Source organism: Plecotus auritus (genome assembly GCF_963455305.1).
Source record: "Plecotus auritus genome assembly, chromosome: 5".
NCBI classification, from domain to species: domain Eukaryota; kingdom Metazoa; phylum Chordata; class Mammalia; order Chiroptera; family Vespertilionidae; genus Plecotus; species Plecotus auritus.
Window position 1 is genome coordinate 181,202,479 of NC_137776.1, and position 20,108 is coordinate 181,222,586.

General features: G+C 59.3%; 1 protein-coding gene across 1 annotated transcript; it reads right to left on the minus strand.

Moving 5' to 3' along the window:
* Window positions 1-16,155: 16,155 nt before the first annotated feature.
* Window positions 16,156-18,826, minus strand: IER5L (immediate early response 5 like). Its single transcript, XM_080670144.1, has one exon. The coding sequence runs from the start codon at window positions 18,632-18,634 to the stop codon at window positions 17,429-17,431; it is 1,206 nt and encodes a 401-aa protein (XP_080526270.1). The 5' UTR covers window positions 18,635-18,826; the 3' UTR covers window positions 16,156-17,428.
* Between the last annotated feature and the right edge of the window lie 1,282 nt (window positions 18,827-20,108).

Consider the following 20,108-nt stretch of genomic DNA (forward strand, 5'->3'; position numbering starts at 1 on the left):
TATTGATTTTAGAGAGAGAGACATCGTCGGCTGCCTCCCCAGAACTCAGATCCAGCCCACAAACCTGGGCATGTGTCCTGACCTGGACTTGAACCGGCAACCTTTCAGTGCCTGTATGACAACCTATGGAGCCACGGCAACCAGAGCCACCGGTGTCTTTTCATGTCACGTGTTGGTTCCATCTTCACAGGACTATTGTCCCCCCATCAAGTCCCCTTCCCTTGGGCCATGGAGTCTAGGGCTCGAGCTATTGCACTGGGGTGGGGGTGAGACTTTCCTGGGCAGTGGGGAGGTGCCGCGATGGACATGTTATGGTCGCCCACACAGGCATGGGAGTGGAGACCTGGGTTCAAATCCTGATTGCACCCCCAGCTTTAAGGTCTTAGGTAAATGACTGAATCTCTCCGAGTCTCAGCTTCCTCATCTGTAAAACGGGGACAATCCCAGGGCAGCTGCCAGGATGAATGATGTGAAGTCGTCCTCAGCCCAGGGCCTGGCACATAAATGCCCAGTGCTCACGGTGGCTCATCTTGGAGAAGCAGCCCCTCGGGGCTCCTGGGTCAGCCTTGGGACTAGACTTGGCTATGAGATGGGCCCCTGCAATTTTTAAGGGGGTGCCCTCTATTCTTCCTCTGCACCCATGTCTCATCGTGGTGGAGCTGGGGGTCAGCTGCTGTGCCTGAGACTTCTTGGACACTTCCTTCAACGTTTCTGCCCTGGCTTCTGTCCTCAGCGAGTCTTCTCAGAAGACAAGAGCCGGAGTCTCTTCTTCTGGCCTTAGAGGTCTCGCACAGAGCACGGGAGAGCCACTGTCCTGAGCCTAGCTCTGGAGTCAGGCCCGCCACTCTAGCGAGGAGACCCTGATCTGAGAAACGGGCAGAGCTATTTAGAGTACAGATTGTGAGATTCACTCATTTTACTTAGGGCTGCATATTCCTCATTCTAGTGTGGATGGCAGCAGCAGACCCCACATTCCAGACTGCTATGAGTGGGGTGTATTATCCTATCTAATAAAGAGGGGATATGCAAATTGACCATCATGCCATCACAAAGATGGCGGCACCCACAGTGGAGTCCAAGTTCCCTTAACAAGCCTTAACGAGCAATCAGCAGGGACCTGAGGCTGCGTGGCACTGGGCTGGGGCAGGGGACCTGAGGCTGTGTGCCCCCCGCCCAGCAGGGCTTGATGGGGGGACTTCAAAGCACGCCCCCTGTGCCCGCCCTGGCACCAGGCTGGGGGACCTCAGAGTGCGCTGGGGGACCTGAGGCTGCGCCCCCCACCCGGCGTGCACCGGGATCTCGCCCAGTGGGGGTGGGGCAGGCCGGGTCTGAGTCTCATGCAATTTTGAGGCGCCGCAGGTGGGTGGGGACTTGACTCTGGGTCCCGCAGCATGCCCCAGACTCTGACAGGAGGAAGATTTTCATATACATTTTACTAATTTTTTTACATCTCTGACACTTCTACTATAGAGAAAGGGCAAATAGCAATATTAAAATATTTCCTCTAATTCCCTTTGAATGTGCACGAGTTTCGTGCACCGGGCCGCTAGTGAAGGAATAACAGCAGTTAGGGTGGCAAGGGGGTTACCTGAGCTACAGAAGTTGGGAAAGGCACCTTAGAGGACATGAGAGCTGAGACCTGAGGAGGAGCCAGGGGAGGGGCAGCGGGGAGCTGGGGCGAGGACGGGAGGGAGGGGAATGAGGCATGGGTGGCTCCCGGAAGCCCAGGTCCCCGTCCAAGTCCAGAGGCAGGAAGATGGAGCTGCTCAGTCGGGTGGCAGGGCTGAGCTCTGGTGGACACTCACTTCCTCTTGGGGAGTTTTGTTTTAAAGGAGCAGAGACCAGACTGGGAGAGAGGGTGGGGGCTCGAGGTCAGGAAGGCTCGGAGGGAGTGATGTTCAGGCCGGTTTGCACGCTGCATTCTGTGCGGGGAATGACCCAGAAGCAGGGGGGGACCTGATGGGAGCATCCTTGACAAGGTGCCAGGCTGCCTGTCCGCTGTGTGGAGGGAGGCAGACCCGGGCACCTCGGTGGTGCATTGTGCTGGGTTTACTTCAGAGAAACGTGTGCCAAGCCATGGGTGTCCGGGGCAGCGTGGGCGAGGGGCAGGAGGCGATGGGGTGGAGGAGGTGTGGAGCAGTAGCGGCCAGCGGGACACCACGGACATGGGCAAGGGCTTCAGGGTGGGAAGCTGCTGAGGAGCTGGGAGTGGGGCATGGGGAGGAGTCTCACCTCCTGCCCATGCCCTGCTTGGCCAAGGACGCTGCTGTCATCCTCGGAGGGTCGTGGGCCTGGAGCTGGGCCGGGAAGTGTGGGCTTCTCACCATTGGGGCCAGAAAGGCCCCAGGAGCAAGGGGACCTCCAGCCGAGTTCCTCTCTGGCTCTTGGGGCCCAGTCACTGCGTGCTCACAGGAGGTGAGAGCAGAGAGGCCTCTTCAAGGGAGAAAACCCTTCAGAAGCAGCTGTGTTGGGGGGCGGGGGGGGGGGTGCCCAGAGGTGGCAAAGGTGAGGGCTTGGTGTGCCAACCCTTACACCAGGTGGGAGATCCGAGTACTGCCTACATGCTGCACACAGGCCTTGGGGGACACAGAGGTGAAAAGGGGAGACTCCTGCCTTCCAGAGCCTTCAAGGCACCATGTGGACCATCTTGGAGGAAGGGGATGATGGACTTGGGGGGGGGTGCTCTGTGGAGGAGGCCGCATTGAGCAGGGCCTTGCATGATGGGCACAGGTGGAGGGTGTTCTGCTGAGGCCTGCGGTGTGGGAGGTGGGAGGTGGGGCCACAGGCAGAGCTGGAAAGGCGGGTGGGGCTGCCCACGGAGAGTCCCGCACCACGCAGCCCCTCGCCACGCAGCACAGCTGCCTTTCATGACCTGCACTGTGTCTGCCTTTCTTCCTAGCGGACGAGCCACAGGAGGGCAGGGCCTGCTGGCTGCTGTGTCAAGGCGCCGGGAAACGCTGGGTCAGGACAGGGAAGGTGCTTGCCTGGTGCCTCTGTGTGTGAGTGTCAGGGAGAGAGGAACCTGGTTTGGGACTGAGGCAACTCAGAGCAGCTGTCTGGGCGCGGGAGCAGGAGTTGGGCGTGGGTGATGGGGCTGGAGCGTGGGCCCAGGTAAGAGGGCGAAGCCCTATGTGGGGCAGAGGCGGGCCCTGGGGTGGGAAGAGGGAGATCCAGGTAGGATTTGGTGCTGAGGAGTCTCAATGACCCTGGGGACCTCTCTGTGCCTGGAAGGACCCCCGGGGAAGGGGCGGGCCTGGGAGAAGATGCTGTGCTCAGCTGCGGGGCCGAGTTTGCGAGTTTGTTGGGTAGATATTTGGGCCCGGCTGATGGGCCCTGCAGTGCTCCAGCCCCAGGCTCCCTCCCCTCCCCCGTAGGTCTCTGGTCTCTATGCCTCAGATTCCCGGGCCACCAAACAGTTAGCGTCTGGCCCTCTTCCCAGAATCCTTTTCCCCACTGGGAACCCCTGGTCCTTCAGGGCTCAGCTGAGGCTTCACTTCTCTGCAAGTCCTCACCTGGCCCTAGGTCGGGGTGGGCGTCCTGGAGGTGCCCGCACGCTGCCCGCCTGTCCCTCGGCGCTCAGCACACCCTGGCTGGGAAGGGGTGGGTGGGGGGTGGCTCTGTGTGTGTGTGTGACATCGGCAGCTCCAGGAGCTTTGCGGGGTGGTGTTGGAGGGGGTGGTAAGATGGGGGTGGTGGGGCCGTTTGCTGGGTGGACACAGCTTCTCTTTACTTGGGGTTTCTGGTCGGGGCTGAGGCCGGCCCCGCTATGATCAGCCCCGGAGCAGACCCAAGCAGGACTTACCCTGATGAAACACTGGAAATACCCTGGTGTCCAACTGTTGGGGATGGTTCGAGGCCGGATGGGGCCGTCATCAGATGGCGCGCCTACCTGTCCGTTCCTCTGCAGAGGTGCGTAAGGTGTTGTTAAGCAGAGGGAACAGCGACGAGGTTAACTACAACCTCTAGTGTAAAAAAGCAAAAATCGACAGTGTTGATCCGTCTGTCTCCGTCCATTACAGAGACCAGCGGCTGTGTTGCCAGGTAGGGACGTGACCATGTCTCGGTGGCAGGCGAGGGTTTGGGGAAATCCTTATTGCTTTTCCTTGCTCCCAAAAGAAAGGGAAAATGACTGTGGGTACGTTTTAACTTGGCTTTTTGTTTTCAGATTTGATTTTTAAATCTATGTCCACATTTTGTAGTAAGAGAAGAAATGGACTTTAAAAACTCCCCCTATGGAGTCTGCTGTACCTCTGGCCGGGAGACAGGAGGGGGAGGAGGGGGGAGGACACTTGCTCAGATACATCACGTTAAGGACTGACCGGCAGGCGAGTTCTCACCGGGAGGTTTGCCTCAGAGCCTCCCTAAGAGGGAGGCGGGCAGGTGGCTCAGAAGTGAGCGCTACCGGCCCTGAGTGAAGTGCTAAACATGTCTCACCGCATCCTCATGGGCTGGCTATGTCCCCATTTCACAGAGGAGGAAACTGAGGCTCAGCTGGGTCAAGGCACTGCTGGACAGAGGACATGCTGAGTCCGTTTCCCGCTGAAGCTCACACTCCCGCAGCCTCTCCCTGGGGCCGACCTAGAGCCTCGGGGTGGCTTCCACTGTGTTGGGTTGTCCCCTCTCAGTGGCCGGAGTCACCTCTCCAGAACTGTCCCAGGCCCGGCCCCGTGTCAGGCACCTCCCCGTGGAGCCTGGCTTCCTCCCAGGAGGCCGGTCCTGTCCCCACCAAGACGAAGAGGTGGGCAGCAGGGACAGTGAGGACAACTTGGCTGATAGCCATGTGTCAGCCTGCAAGACATGCGTCCCTGTGCCCTCGGGAGTCCCCACGCGGGCTGAGAGAGGGGCACCACTTTCCCATTGTGGGGTGACTGCCGGGGGCTCTGGCCGCCCCATAGACTCAAGTGGGCTGGGTTTGTCTGACGCGGGGCCTGCGTGGCTCAGCAGGGTGAAGTGCTTCCAGCCGGGCAAGGGGGAGACTTCTTTGCAGTAGCGGGAACCGCTCACAGCTGTGAGCTCCTGGGTCTCCCCCAGGCCCAGCCAGCCCCCTCGGTGGACAGTAGCCATCAGGCCCCAAATCCAGGCATCATCCTGAATTCGTAGCTTCTGCCCCCGCCCCCCATTCCTCAAGTCCAACCTGAGAGCAGGTCCTTTGGCTCTCCCGCAGGTTATAACCACATCTGGTCACTGCCTTTCCTGCACTGCGGCCGGCCACCTTGGCCTCAGCCACGGTCGGCTCTCACGGGATCATTGCACTGTCTCCTCTCAGGTCTTCCAACGCTGCTCTACCTTCTGTGCTCAGGTTCCACACTGAGCTGCTCATAGGAGTCCCCTCAGATTCCTCAAGCAGCTTCTCACTGCCAACAGAACACTCCACTGTGATCTGACCCCTCTGACCCCTTCCACTCTCCCCAACCCCCTGCACTCCAGGCATACTGCTCGCCTCCTGGCCCTCTAAGGTGCCAAGCTCATTGCTGCCCCAGGGCCTTTGCACCTGCTGTTTTCTCTGCTTGGACTGCCGGGGCCCCAAGGCAAGCCTGGTTGTTTAGGGCTCAGCTCAGATGTCACCACCTCCGGGGGGGCCTTCCCTGCTTTCTCTGAGTTGCTGCTGAGGGAGTCTCTGTCACACCAGCTGTTTTCCGACATGCCCTCTGTTGTAGTGGCCTTCACAACGCTCATCATGATCTGAAGGTTTATTATCTACTGACTAGTGGCCCAGTGCACAAAATTCGTGCATGGGGGGGTCCCCTCAGCCCAGCCTGCACCCTCTCCAATCCGTGACCTCTCGGGGGATGTCTGACTGCCGGTTTAGGCCCGATCAGGCCTGAACCAGTAGTCTGACATCCCTCTCACAATACTGGACCACTGGCTCCTAATTGCTCACCTGCCTGCCTGCCTGGTTGCCCCTAACTGCCCCCCCCCCCGCCAGCCTGATCACCCCTCACTGCCTCTGTGTGCCAGCCTGATTGCCCCTAACTGTCCCCCCTGCCAGCCTGGTCGCCCCTCATGCTGCGCCCCCCTGCCAGCCTGGTTGCCCCACACAACCTGCTGTTCAGTCATTTGGTTGTCCCTCACTAACCCCCCTGCTGGCCTGGTCATAGGCAGCCATCTTGTGAGGGCGTGACCGTCAATTTGCTTATTGCCTCTTTATTATATAGGATTGTTGACCTGGTTGTCATCTCCTCTCTCAGTAGAATGTAAGCTTGGTGAGGGCAGGAGGCAGGTCCATGTGGTCACCACTGAATCTCCAGAGCCTGGACCAGTGGCTGCCCTCAGGGCAGGTCGATGCCCAATCACTAAATGTTGAGTGAATGAGGGAATGAAGCTTCCTGTCCCTGGAGCCCTGGCCAGGATAGGGCCTGGGGTAGTTGATCAGGTACCTTCCCGTCCCACAGGCCCCCACCTCACCCTACAGTGGAGGAGTGAACCCTAAGGACCTCAGGCCCCAGCGTGGGAGTAGGTGAGAGGCTTGCCCCCGCCTAGACACAGCCTCTGCTTGGCTGCCTGACAGGCCCTGGTGCTGCCAATGCAGGGCCACCATGCCCATGACACTGCTGGGCAAGCGTCCTGACCCCAGCCTCCCTGTGCCTGTGCCCATGGTGGCGGGGGCAGTGGTCACAGCAAAGAGGAGGCCAGGCAGGGCCCGGGTCCCGGGTCCCGGGGGAAGGGTAGTCAGGGCCTAGAACCTGTCCCAGGGAGACGGGGACGGGGCAGGAGGGCGTTCCATACGCTCGGTGTATGCTCTACTGTCCCATCAGACTTCACTTACAAAACACAGATTCCAAGTAAAAGGGTTATGCCCTGGCCGGTGGCGCAGTGGTTAGAGCGACACCCACATTCTGAATGGTCGTGGGTTCGATTCCTGGTCAAGGGCATGTGCCTGGGTTGCAAATTTGATCCCTGACCCAGTCAGGGCGCATGCAGAGAGGCAACCAATTGATACGCCTCATGTCACTGTTTCTCTCTCTCCCCCTACCCTCCCTCCCACTCTCTCTAAAAGTCCACGGGAAAAATATCCTCAGGGTATTTTTTAATTAAAAGAAAAGATTATGGATTTCAAGACAACGTAAACATTAAACCCCATCGCCACAGCAGAGTATTGACCCCCAAGCATGGGGCCCTTGAATGCGGGCCCGTGACTGCACTGGTCACATGTGAGGCCGACCCTGGCCGGTGGCTCTCCTGCTCACATCAGAGAAAACCTGAGACGCCCAGGACAGGCAGGAAGTGCTAAGAGACGGTGAGCAAGCCCTGATGACATCACGGGAGCCTCTGGGCCCGTGTGCCGGAGCTAGGGCACCCATGGGCCGGAGCTAGGGCACCCATGGGCCTCCCAGGTCCCGGGCCAGGTAATCCCCTCTTCGCTTCAGCTGAGGCCTGAACAGTGCGCGACCCGCAGAGGTGAGGGCCAGGCCTGCGAGTCTGGACACCAGCTTCCTTTCTTGGCTGAAAGCATTGTGCGACTGGCCGTCCAATCCGAATGTCTGCAGGTCACTCAGAGAGCTGACTGCCCCGCCCCACGTGGACCTGTTCTGTTCTCAGCCGGAGCTTTCTCTGAACAAAAGGAAGCTTTCTTCCTCAGCCTTCCCAGCGCTCCCAGGCTGGTTGACGTGGGTATCAGAGGAGACCCTCAGGTTTCACCCTGGGGTGGGGGGTGTAGGTGTGTGTGTGGAGGAGCCTGGAGGGTGGCTGGCTGGGGGCTGGGGAGTGAAAGTGGGAAGGTGCATGAATGTTCAAGAAACATCAGGACATGATTGGTTGGGAGGGGGGGCGGGCAAAAGGGAGGAGTTAGAGACTCAGGGGGTGGGGGTGGGGAAGGGCCTGATTGAGGGAGGGTAGACAGTCACAAATTGCTTCTCCTTTAAATTTTAGAAAAATGGCTTTTAGAGAGGAAGGTAGAGAGAGAGAGAGAAAGAAAGAAACAATGATTTGTTGTTTCACTCACTTACGTGTTCATGGATTGATGCGTGTATGTGCCTCGACTGGGGAATGAACCCACAAGGACACCTTCTGGAAGATTCACCTTTTTTTAAAAACACAAGTGCCAATTTATGGGAAGACAAAAAATCCCACAAAATGCCGAAACCGGTTTGGCTCAGTGGATAGAGCGTCGGCCTGCGGACTGAAGGGTCCCAGGTTCGATTCCGGTCAAGGGCATGTACCTTGGTTGCGGGCACATCCCCAGTGGGAGGTGTGCAGGAGGCAGCTGATCGATGTTTCTCTCATCGATGTTTCTAGCTCTCTATCCCTCTCCCTTCCTCTCTGTAAAAAAATCAATAAAATATATTAAAAAAAAAAAATCCCACAAAGTTTATAGGGCACTTCCTCCACTGTCCCTCCCCCAGTCCCTCCCGCCCCCAGCTCCAGAGTACAAAGATCTTGATTGGGTCTCTCTGGAAAAGGTGCATCTTCTTACTTCTTAGGTCACCAGTTTTTAAAAAAATACATTTTTATTGGTTTCAGAGAGGAAGGAGAGGGAGAGAGAGAGAAACATCAATCCACGAGCCACGCCGGCCACGCTTCGTCTTGTTCAGCAGCAGAGGCAGCAGGAAAGCCGTTCTGCACGCTGCAGGGACAAGTTGGGCAGAACTGACGGGTGACGATATTGCCGCTCTTGTTTATTGGGCACCTACTGTGTGCCAGGCGGGCACTCACGCGCCTCCTCATTTTGTCGACAAGAGACGGGACTCCACGACGGGAAGCGGAGAGCCCCTCGCCACCTAGAAAGCAGAGAGCCCTGTTTGCACTCAGTCTGCGTGGCTCTGGAGGCTGCGCTGAGCGTGGGACCACAGCCTGGGCTTGGGACGGCTGCCCTGGGTGAGGTGGCCCCAGGAAGCCCTCCGGTGCTGGCTTTGTGCCTGTCGGTCCACATTCCTCATCTGATATTCACAACTCCCAGGGAGGGATGTCACACACGGAGCCTGCATGCAGCCCCAGAGCAGACTCCTACCCGCCCTCTTTGCTGAGGGCCCCTTCGATGGTGTGTCCAGGATCAGTCCACTGCGAAGAGAGACAGAGCCTGGATTGGCCTGGAGACTCGGCCTGCCCAGCAGGACCAGGGGAACTGGTTGGGGCAGCTGTCCCAGACTGTGGTTATACTGGTTTGTCCCCTCTCTCAGCTCCCCAGGCCCCCCCCCCCCCCCCCCCCCCCCCCCGGAGCAGGCACTGTGTGAAGTCCCTTCATGGGTCTGGTGACCAAATCTTCTCACCCTGCCTTCCTTTCTGGCCCTGTCTCCTGCCACTCTCCCCCTTGCCCTCACCATGTCACCCCACTTCCAGTGCATGGAACATACCAGATTGGTTCCTGTGTTAGCCTTCGCATTTGCTGTTCCTTCTGCCTGGAGCACTCTCCCACCATGGCTTGTCCAGCTGGTGTGGTAGAAATTTCTAGTGCTCACCCATCTGTGCTTCACCTCTCCTTCCCAGCCCCCAGGAGCCCTGCCCCTCCTAGGCCCCTTGCAGTCAGGCGGGGCATAGGGCTACCTCGGCCAAGGGCAGTGAGTGTGCGGGGAATCACCTCCCTTGCAGGACTCTCTCCCTCCTGAACTGCTGAGTCACCACGTGGAAGAGAGCAGCGAGGAGAGTTGTTGGATGTAGACAGATTTTGCAGGGTCAAAAAAAAAAAAAAAATCAATCGTTGTGGTTGAATTTCTGAGATTTGGGATTAATTTGTTATCGCAGCATAGTCTATCCCAGTGGTCGGCAAACTCATTAGTCAACAGAGCCAAATATCAACAGGACAACGATTGAAATTTCTTTGGAGAGCCAAATTTTTTAAACTTCAACTTCTTCTAACACCAGTTCTTCAAAATAGACTTGCCCAGGCCGTGGTATTTTGTGGAAGAGCCACACTCAAGGGGCCAAAGAGCCGCATGTGGCTCGCGAGCCGCCGTTTGCTGACCACTGGTCTATACTATGCTGACTAACATAGCTGAGCCATTCAGGTCTCAGCTCAAATATATCACCTTCTCTCTAACCCTGTTTTAATTTTCCCATAAGATTTATTTAATTATCTACTGGTCCATTTGCTGATCATCTCCCCCACAGAATGTCAGCTCCATGAGGGCAGGGCCCTCGTCTGTCTTGTTCATGGCTGCACCCTTGATGCTTACCTAGTACAGGGCCTGGCATATGTAGGCATTCAATTTACACCGAGTGGCCAGATGATTACAACCACCCCATCAGTACTTCGTGGGGCCACCTTTTGCCTTCAATACTGCGGCGATTCTTCTTGGCATTGACTCCACGAGATGTTGAAAGGGGATGCGAGGGATCTGACACCATGCTTGATGAATAGCACTGTCCAGTTCTGTGAGATTTGATGGTTGTGGAACCAGCTGCCTGATGGCTCTTTTAACTTCGTCCCACAAATGCTCAATTGGATTGAGATCTGGTGATTGTGGGGGCCACCTAAGCAAGGTAAAGTCTCCCTCATGTTCTTGAAACCACTCCTGCACAATACGAGCACCGTGGCATGGCGCATTGTCTTGTTGGAAGAAGCCATCGCCATGGGGATACGCCATCAACATGATAGGATGAACTTGATCAGCAACGATACTTATGTATGTTGTGCTATTCAGACGTTGTTCCACATGAATTAAAGGGCCCAAATCATGCCAGGAAAACATGCCCCAAACCATAACATTGCCCCCACCAGCTTGAAGGGTTGTACTCATGCATGTGGGGTGCATGCTTTCATGCTGTTTCCGCGAAATTCTCACTCTGCCATCTGCATGATGCAACTGGAAATGTGATTCATCGGACCACATGACTTTTTTCCAGTGCTCCACTGTCCAATCCTTGTGTTCCTGTGTGAATTGGAGACGTTTTATCTTGGTAACTGCAGACAGCAAAGGTGTTCGAACAGGCCTTCGGCTTCCATATCCCATACGATGCAGTGTACAGCTAATTTGCCTACAAACGTCAGGTGGTCATAATAATCTGGCCACTCAGTGTATATTTGAACTAGAGGCTCAGTGCACGAAATTCGTGCACTGGGGGGTGGGTGTCCCCTCAGCCTGGCTGGCGCCCTCTCGCAGTCCAGGAGCCCTTGGCGGATGTCCAGGGAGTGGGCCTAAGCTGTCCCACTCAGACATCCTTAGTGCTGCCATGGAGGAGGTGGGAGAGGCTCCCGCCACTGCCACTGTGCTCACCAGCCATAAGCCTGGCTTCTGGCTGAGCGGCGCTCCCCCTGTGGGAGCTCACTGACCACCAGGGGTCCGCTCCTGTGTTAAGCGTCTGCCCCCTGGTGGTCAGTGTGCATCATAGCGACCGGTCGTTCCGCCATTCGATTTGCATGTTATCCTTTTATTATATAGGATGAATGAATGAATGTATAGTTATTGAATACGTATGCAAAATAGGCAGGAGACCCTGCTCATAGGCAGATGTGGAGTGGGACACGGCCACCTGCCTTTTTCTTACTGTGATGGGACACGAGCCTCCGCTCACAGAAGGCTGGGAATAGTGGTTGCTCTTTGACTTATTGAGTGTCAACATGGACCTTCCTTCTCTCCTTGCACTCAGAGAAGGGAATGTGGGCCTGCTGGGAAAGTGACTGGTCCCAGGTCCCAAGGTAAGCCTGTGGCTGAGCCAGGACCTGCCCCTGGGTCTCCAGACTCCCGATCCAGTGCTCCTCCTGACGAGTGTGGCCACTTCTCATCAGTTTCAGCCAAAGTTGCTTAAAAAGTTTCTCAAGCACATTTGCCTCTTACTACCCACCTGACCAGGAGATTTAGAAACGGAGCGAATCTTTCTGTGATGACTGGCGGGCAGGACTGGATGGAGCTGGGATGGGGTCAGAGGTGAGAGGGAAACAGCTCCTTCCAGAATGTCTACTCCACCATGTTCCCGGGGTGAGCTTGTCTTACACTTCTTTTAACACAGAGAATGCATTCTGGCGACTCAAGGCTTTCTGTTGAGCATTCTGCCCCTCTGGGGTTGAGCCTGCCCCAGACAGGTTGGCTATAGTGCTCCCCCCCCCCCTCACTCCCCCCCCCCACACACTCTGTAGCGGGCTGCACATGGATTATAGCACCTGTCACGTCACAATTTTCCTTTGAAAAATACACGTGTTAATTTTTCTTCCAAATATAAAAGTGATACATGCTCATTGTAGAAAATTTGGAAAATATAGAAATGCATGAATGATAAAACAAAGGTTATCTGTGATCCCACAGCCATTTTAACATTTCTATTCAGCCTTTTATAGCTGCACATTTGAATAGATTGCTACCTGTTCCCTGGATGTCCCAGGCCCCGCCGGCTGCGGGTGTAGAGATGGGCCTCTCCCCCTGCAGGCCAACCCCATGCCTCCCCTCAAAGCCTTTCCTTGATGCCCGGGGGTACCTGGAGGGCCATGATGAGCTCCAGCCAACTTCCTCCACGTTGGCCTGCTTACGGATGCCCACTGCCCGAGTCCCCTGAGGGTGGCCCCTGTCACTGTCCCTGCCATGGAGCCTGCTGGGAGAACCCGCCCCCTGGCCCCGGAGCTGCGGCCTCCCCTCCCCTGGTGATGCCTGAGTGGCAAACCGGGAGGCACCAGATGGCCCTGAAGCCTCATTATCCGGCGGCGGGAGCAAGGAGAATGTGCCTTCCCGGCGCTGTCTGGCCGAGCTGTGCTGGCCGAGCTGTGCTGGCGGCACTCGGTCCCCCAGGCCCTGAAGCGCCGGCCTGTGCTTTCCCCCAAGACCCACGTGGAAACGCCCGCTTCCGAAGCCCCTCTCCCTGGAGGACATTTTTGGCCTGTCACCCTCTGCCACATTTTTCTGGGAAGATCATCCCTTCTCTGCCCATGAGCTCCCACTGGGGGCTACCGGCCACCCTCCCACCCCGGCCACAGGTTTGGGACAGGAGAGTCTTCCCCTGAGATTTTCTGAGTTGAAAATAAGAGGAGAGGCAGCCCTCTTGGGTGGCAAAGCTGCGAGATGGGAAGCCAGGAGCTGCCTCCAGTGAGCAGTGCGTCTGCACTAGGAGAGTGGGAGGCTCAAGTGCAGCGAGAGGGAGGGAAGGAGAGAAGGGGGTGGGGCGGGCCTGGATCCAGTTGTACCTGAAGCCAGCTCCATCCCTGCCCACTGCACAGTTTAGAGCCTGGAGTCAAGAAATCTCACTTTTGTCCAAGCTGATTCCAGCAGGCCTGCTGTCCCTTACCGGGAGAAATACAGTCCACGCCCTGGTGCGGCGGGACACAGAGACCACTGTCCTGTGTCTCTTTATCCCTGGATTCTGTGACCGAGCATTAAGCACTGGGCTGGGGGCGGAGGGTGCTCCTGACCCGCTAGTTGGGGTTCAGTGGGGACTTCCCAACATTCCTAGTAGCCAGCATCAGGGTCACTTGCTTGCATTGTGCTGCAGCCTGCTGTACAGTCTCCCCGCTGGACTGGGAGCCCCAACAGGAAGACTGGCCCCTTCTTGGTCCGTTTTCTCATTTCTAAAACAAGGGCGCGACTAGAGTCTATTTCAGAGAGCAGCTGGGAAACCTGAGTGAATCCACACCACGGGCTTCACTGCTCTTTTATACGCTGTTTCCCCGGGCGGCCAGCCAGGTGCCCTGCACAGGCCAGGCCCCAGGTGGACGCCTTCACCTGTGCCAGCGATGGAGGCGCAGCCAGGAGCCTCCCGGTGTGGCGGAGGGGCACCAGGGAGGGCAGCCTGCGGCTCTGGCAGGCTCTGGGCCGTCACGGAGCAGCTCCGCCACCTGGGAGACAGCTTGGAGCCTGGCTCAGCCCTACACCAGGTACCAGGGCGGAGCTGCGGTGTTCTGGGGGCCGTGGTGGGGCTGGGTGCTGGTTAACCTGGGGCCCCAGGACTTGCTGGGGCTCTGGCTTCCAGAGCTGCTGTTTTCTGGAAGCCCCCACCCCCACCCTTTGTCATTCCCTGGGCCCTCCAGTCTCTTCCAATCTCCCTACCTCCCTAAGCAACACCCCTAAGTCTTGTCTGGGGGCCTTGTGGGTCTGACTTGGTCTTTTTTTTTATTGGAGAAGGGCTTGTCTGTGGACCTGGGTCTGTGAACCCCTGCCCCTCTCCCCTTTTGGAAGACTGTCAGGGCCAGGCATGTACCCCAAGCCCCCCATCTTTCCAGGTGCTAAGCCTGGGAGTCCAGCGTGGCACGCAGTGCAGTGCCAGGGCAGTGTGGGGCTGTGCGGGGTGCCTCAGTGTGCGATGCGGATGGGCGGTGGGTTGTGTGTTGGGTCACTGCGGGCTGTGCTCAGGGCGTTAACCCTTCGTGCGGCTGCCCATGGTTCCTGGGCCCTGAAAAGATCAGGGTAAGGACACCTCTCTTCAGGGTGCTCCAGAGCGCTCTGTCCCCACCCCTCCCCAATGCGCTGTCTCTTGGCGCCGCTGAAGCTCGAAAACCTGGCAGACGGAGGCGAACCCTGGTCGGGGTCCTGTTGAGTTCAGAGCTCTTGTTTAGCACCCACACTCCTGGCCCTACGGGTCTGGAGAGAGTGGGGTGGGGGTTCCCCAGCCCCTTAGCTGCCGGTGCCTTCCGTGCCTAGGTCGGCGCTCCCAACAAAGGCGGCCGGCCACGTGCCCCCTCCGCGAGGCAGTCATGGAGCGGGGACGCGCGCAGCCCCAGCCACGCGCTCCAGTCGGGGCAGGATCCACCCGCGGCGCTGCGCCCCTGTGCGAGCCGAGCAGCCCCCCTCAGTCCCGTCGCCCCCGCTTTGCCTCGCCCACTCGCTGCCTCAGTTGCTGCAAGGCGGGGAAGCGGCACTAGGGGGAGCTCTGGCAACTGGCTTGGTGGGCCGAATCACAACCGTGCATCCAACAGCGCCTCCTTTAGCAGGGAAAATGGGGAGTGGGGAGACACACGCCCCCCACCCCGGAAGCTCCCGACTCTTCCCGTGGGATGCCGAGAAAACAGCTCGTGTGTGTGTGTGTGTGTGTGTGTGTGTGTGTGTGTGTGAAGGTAGTGCCTTTCCTTCCTGTAACTCACGCCTCCATAGCCTCCCTCTTCCCCCACCCCCATCGCGGCCCTTGGCGGTCCCCCGCGCTCGGAGTGTCCCCAAGAACTTCGCCTCGCGCTACACCGGGACCCAGAGCCGAGAGGACCCCTAGGATTGGTTTGCGTCTGCCTCTCGGAGTCTGGGGTGGGGACTCGGAAGCAGCCTCTCCTCTCTCTGCGGGAGGCGTGAAGGCCGGGGCGGGGGCGTGAGTGGTGCTGGGGGGTGGCTGGTGCGGGAAAGTGGAGCGCAGGGCCGAGACTGCGAGCGCGAGAGCATGGGGGAGACAGCGCGCGACGGAGACCGACAGAGAGACATATCAAACAGACGGCAAGCAGCCACTTTGGTTTTTTCCCTTCCCTTCCTTTTTTTTTTTTTTTTTTTTTTTTTCAGTCTTTCTCTGCTATCCCCTGTTTGCAATGCTGGAACCACCCCGCGCGCCCCCGGGCCCGAGCCGCGGCTCCAGATGTGAATTTGGTTCCAGCGGGGAGAACGCGAGCTTGCTCCTCGGGGCCTTGGCACATTCTCCCACTCTGAGGTCATTCCGTAGGTGGTCAGAGGGAGAGCGCGCCCGGAGCCTTCCTGCTCCATCCACTGGGGAGGGAAGAGAGGCGGGCGGAGGGAGGAGAGAGGGAGAGGGGAGGGGCGCGAGGAGGGAGGGAGCCGCCGCCAGCACACCACCAAGTGGCACGGAGCAGTGATAACAAACTCAACTTAAAAAAAAAAAAAAGAAAAGAGAAAACGAAAAAACTTCCCCAAGTTGCAGCCTAGACGTGCGACTTGCGACGTGCGGGCGGAGGCAAGGAGCTGGAGGGGGCGTGGCCCCGAGCCCCCCCTCCCCCGGCCTCCCCCGGCTCCTCTTCCCTGCCGCAGAGAGAGCTCAGACTTGAGGCCAACCAGGCTCTGGGTCCCTGGCGGGGCAGGAAATGTGCAGGAGGCTGGCTGGGCTTCCAGCAGGAGACCCGGGGACTGCCGGATTTTTTTTTTTGGGGGGGCAGTCTCTTTTGGGGAGGAGGCCCCTTACCCCGAGGCCCGCAGCACTGGCTTCATCCCCAACAACCAGCCTCCCCCACACCCTCCTGCTCCCACTCCTGGCCCTGCGGATGTCGGCAGATCCCTGTCCGTAGAGCCAGGAGAGCTGGGAGGGCTCTCCCCACCTCCCTCAATTCTCCCCACCTCCAGGCCGACCTGAAAACAAGGCACCGCCATCCTCTATAATCGACTTTTTATTAAGGTTATAAATTTAAACAATCTGAACAGTTTTACCCGGTGATGTACAATTTCAGTATGCACAAAAATACAGGGGGCGGAGGGAGAAGGGCCGAGAAAGGAAGGGTTGGCAACTGGTTTTGGAGTTCACATGTGGCTGATGGCAGAGAACCAGAGGGGCTGCAGACGCCCTTTTTACAAGAGGCTTTAAATTAAACAAAATCTATCGAGCTGAAGACACAGGACGGGGTTATCACAGGCTCGAACAATGCTGGTTTCATGAAATGCAACCGAAGGCTGAACCAGGACCGTGCAACTTAGAAGCACACACACAAACACCACATCTGATCAGGAACTTAGTGAAGTCTCCGACGCAGGCGGCGGTCCCGGCCCCTCCCTCCCTCCGGGCCGCCGGGGATCCAGGTGAAGGAATCGACTTCCTTTTTTGTTTGGTGAGGACCGCAGTGCTGGGCATGATGGGAAATGTAGTCCGAGGTGCCCGCCCCCCACCCCGTCCCCAAACAGTGTCCGAGAGTGTCGGGGTGTCCGGCGCCACCCCTGAGTCCAGGAGACGAGTGGAGGAGGGGAAGAGAACGGAGCCAGAGGGGCGGGGAGAGGAGGGGTTCAAGACACTCGCCGGGAAGAAAAGAAAAAAAAAGTTGAAGTGTTTTCATTTCTGCCTTCTCATTTTGCGAACTTTGGAGGCCGCCCCCAGAGAGGAAATGTGACCCAAACGTCCCTTTCGGAGATAGGGTTTGCCTTTGTTTTTGCTGAGGATTTCACAAGACCCATTCCTCACCCCATGGAGGGACTCCGGAGGACCAAGCGCCGGGCTTCCTGGGTCTGACAACTGATTGGGATCAGAGTCCCAGGCCCAGCGCCCTCCTGCGCTGCGCCCCCAGCGCGCCCGGGCGCCCTGTCTCGCCCCCGGCTGCCCCGCACCTCCTCCGGGCAACAGCCCTCCCTCACGTGGCTGGCTCCTCGCTAAACACCACTGCAATCTCTACAATAAAAAGAAAAAAAAAAAAACAGTAGGAGAAACACAAAGCATACTTAAATAGGCGCTTTTTCTCTCTGTAAAAATAAAGTCCAAGATCTTAAGATTTCTTTTTTTTTATTTTACAATTTATAAAACATTCGCCGCCTTCCCCTGCTTGTCCCCAGGCTCAGCCCCGAGTGGCCGGGCACCCGTTCCTTCCCTCCTCTCGCCCCCTTGGCCGAGTCTTTGTCTGGCCCCAGCCCCGCGGGACCCCGGGTCCCCGTGCCCTCGGGGGTCCCTAGAAGGCGACAATGGCTCGAGTCCAGGCGCCGAGGCTGGCGAGCGCCTGCTTGGCGCACAGCTGCCCGTTGAGCGGTGGCGGCTGCTCCGAGGAGTCCGGCTGTCGGCTCACCAGCCCCGAGAAGCCTGAGCCAAAGATGGAGATCAAGTTTGAGATGTTGGACGCGTCCGGGGACGAGTCTGGGCAAAAGTCCTCGAAGCGGGCGCGCTTGCAGGGGGTGAACAGGGCGCCCCCGGGGGGCTCGGCTGCCAGGTCGCCCGCGTCCTCGTCGTCCTCCTCCTCCTGGCCAGGGTAATACTTGCGCTTGCAGCCGGCGGCGGAAGCCAGGCCGGGTCCCGGGGCGCCCTGGCCACAGCAGGGGCAGTGGGCGGAGGCGCAGCAGTCCTGGTGCAAGTAGCCGTTCTCCACCGTGGTCACCACGTGAGTGTCCAGGTCCAGCACGGTGGTCTGGCTGCTGCAGTGCACGCCGAAGTCCGAGGGGGCCGGGTACGCGCTCCGGTAGAAGCCAGGGGAGGAGGCGGGGGCCGGGGAGGAGGGAGGGGAGGCGGCAGCAGCAGCCTGAGGGGCGGCCCCTGGGGGCGCGGAGCAGGCGGCTGAGGCGCGAGGGTCCCGCGGGCAGAGCGCGGCGGGCGCGGGCGGAGGCAGAGGCGCAGGACTCGGCTGCAGCGGCTCCAAGGGCTGCCCGCGGTGGGGCGCGCCGTGCGGCGGCTGGAGCGCGGCGCAACCGGGCAGCTCCGAGAGCGCCCCCGCGCCACCCGCGGGCACCCCGGCCGCCGCCGCCGCGCAGCCCCTGGGCGCCGGGTGCTGGTGCTGGTGCAGCTGCTGCTGGAGGTGCAGCTGGTGGAGCTGGTGGAGCTGGTGCAGCTGGTGCCGGGCGGCCGGCTCGCGCGCCTCCGCGTCCCCGCCGCCACCAAGTTGGAGCGGGCCGAAGTCGGCCGCGCTGGCCGGCATGCCCGGCGCCGCGTACGGGAGGTGCTGGTGCTGGTGGTGAGGCGGTTGCTGCTGCTGTTGCTGCTGCTGCTGCTGCTGGCGCCGGTAGAGCTCGGCGTAGCGCTCGCTCAGGTAGAGCTGGCGCGCGTTGCGGAGCACGTAGGATACCAGGAGGTTCTTGTGCAGCTTGATGCCGCCGCGCTGGGTCCGGGAGCTGTGGATCTTGCGCAGGGAGATGCTGATCAGGCTCTGGGCGTCCAGGGCGCACTCCATGCTCCCGCGGAGACGGCTGCGGCGGAGCAGCCGCGGCCGCTGCTGCTCCTAATGCTGCCGCTGTTTTGGCCTCCAGCCGGCCGCCGGGGCGCACTGGGCAGGGGAAACGGAACCCGGATCAGCGGGTCGGCTGCGCTCCGAGAGGAGCTGCCACCACGCGCTGCGCGCCAACCGCAGAACCGTGCTCCCCAGACGGCGCCAAAGCAATGAGCCTCGGCCGGCCCGGCCCCAGCTATTTAGCCGGGCGTCCGGATTCCGCCCCATACCGGATAAGCCAATAGGAGTGCCCAGAGCCTCCCGAGTGACAGGCGCTGCCCGCCCCGGGGCCACTGGGCTGGCCAATCAGACCAAGGCGGTTCCTTTGTGCTATTCAAATACCGAACAGACCCCGGGCTTCTAACGCCGCTGCTGCCTCGAATGTTCTCCTGGGGCCGCGGCGCTGCGCGGGACTCGGAGGCGCTGGGGCCGCTGTCTGCAACGTGGGTCCCCTCTCAGCAGCCACGTTGGAGCCCGTGGCCGCCCTCGGCACAGCTTCTCGGAGCCGGGGTGAGCTCATTAGCGTGCCGCGGCGACGCCCCCTCCCCCACCCTGCAAGGCTGGTCCTCACCTGCGGCAGGTGCGCCTGGCTCCCCGCTCCTGGCCAAACCGCACTTCTTTTCTCACCCTGTCAACCCCGGGTGACCCGCGAGCCCCAAGGCCTTTGCAGGAGCCTAGGGGGGCAGCCGGCTTGACCTTGAGGGACCCTCGCGGGAGGAAGGTTTGGAGGTACCCAACAATCTCCAATGTTGGGCCTGACTCCTCGACTTTTTTTGGCTGAGGAGCCGCAGGGAATACTCGGGGGAAGGGCCGTTTCCCCATCTGCCCGACGGGAAAAACAAAACCTGAATTTGGTCTCTTCTGGTGGAGGAGGCTCTGAGTCATGCCCCACTGATTGCCTGGGCCTTGCCACCTGCTGAGGTCCAGAGCCGCAGTGAGAGACACTGAGAGCCCTAAGCACTGGTTCTGTAACCTTCCTTCCTAACCAAGAGTGACAATAGGAGCCCTTACTGTTTCCCTAGGAGGGGGCAGGCCCTGGCCAGAAGCGCCCTGCCGCCCTCACTGCGACTGCCTGCAGAGCAGGACCGAGGCTGGGGATGGCCCAGCTGGGAAGGGGCAGAGCGGGATCCGGCCAGGACTGTATCCCCGCCAGGACTGTGAGCTCCAGGCAGGAGGCCTGTACCCAGGGCCGGAACTTGACAACTTGACTTTTATTGACATTTTTCCTTCTTGTCCTGAACCATTCGTGGGCCCCCTCCTCCCAGCTGGGGACTGAGACATCGGACAGGGGGACAGGATTATGATCTCTGGGGCTCTCTAAACTGGGGGGCCTGGAAGACGGGGGTGGCTGCTCTGAGAGGGGGGTCCAAGGTGCCTGGGGTGGGGTCTCCTTGAAGTGGTCAGGACGTTTGCTGGAGGAGGGGTCCTTGAGTTGGCC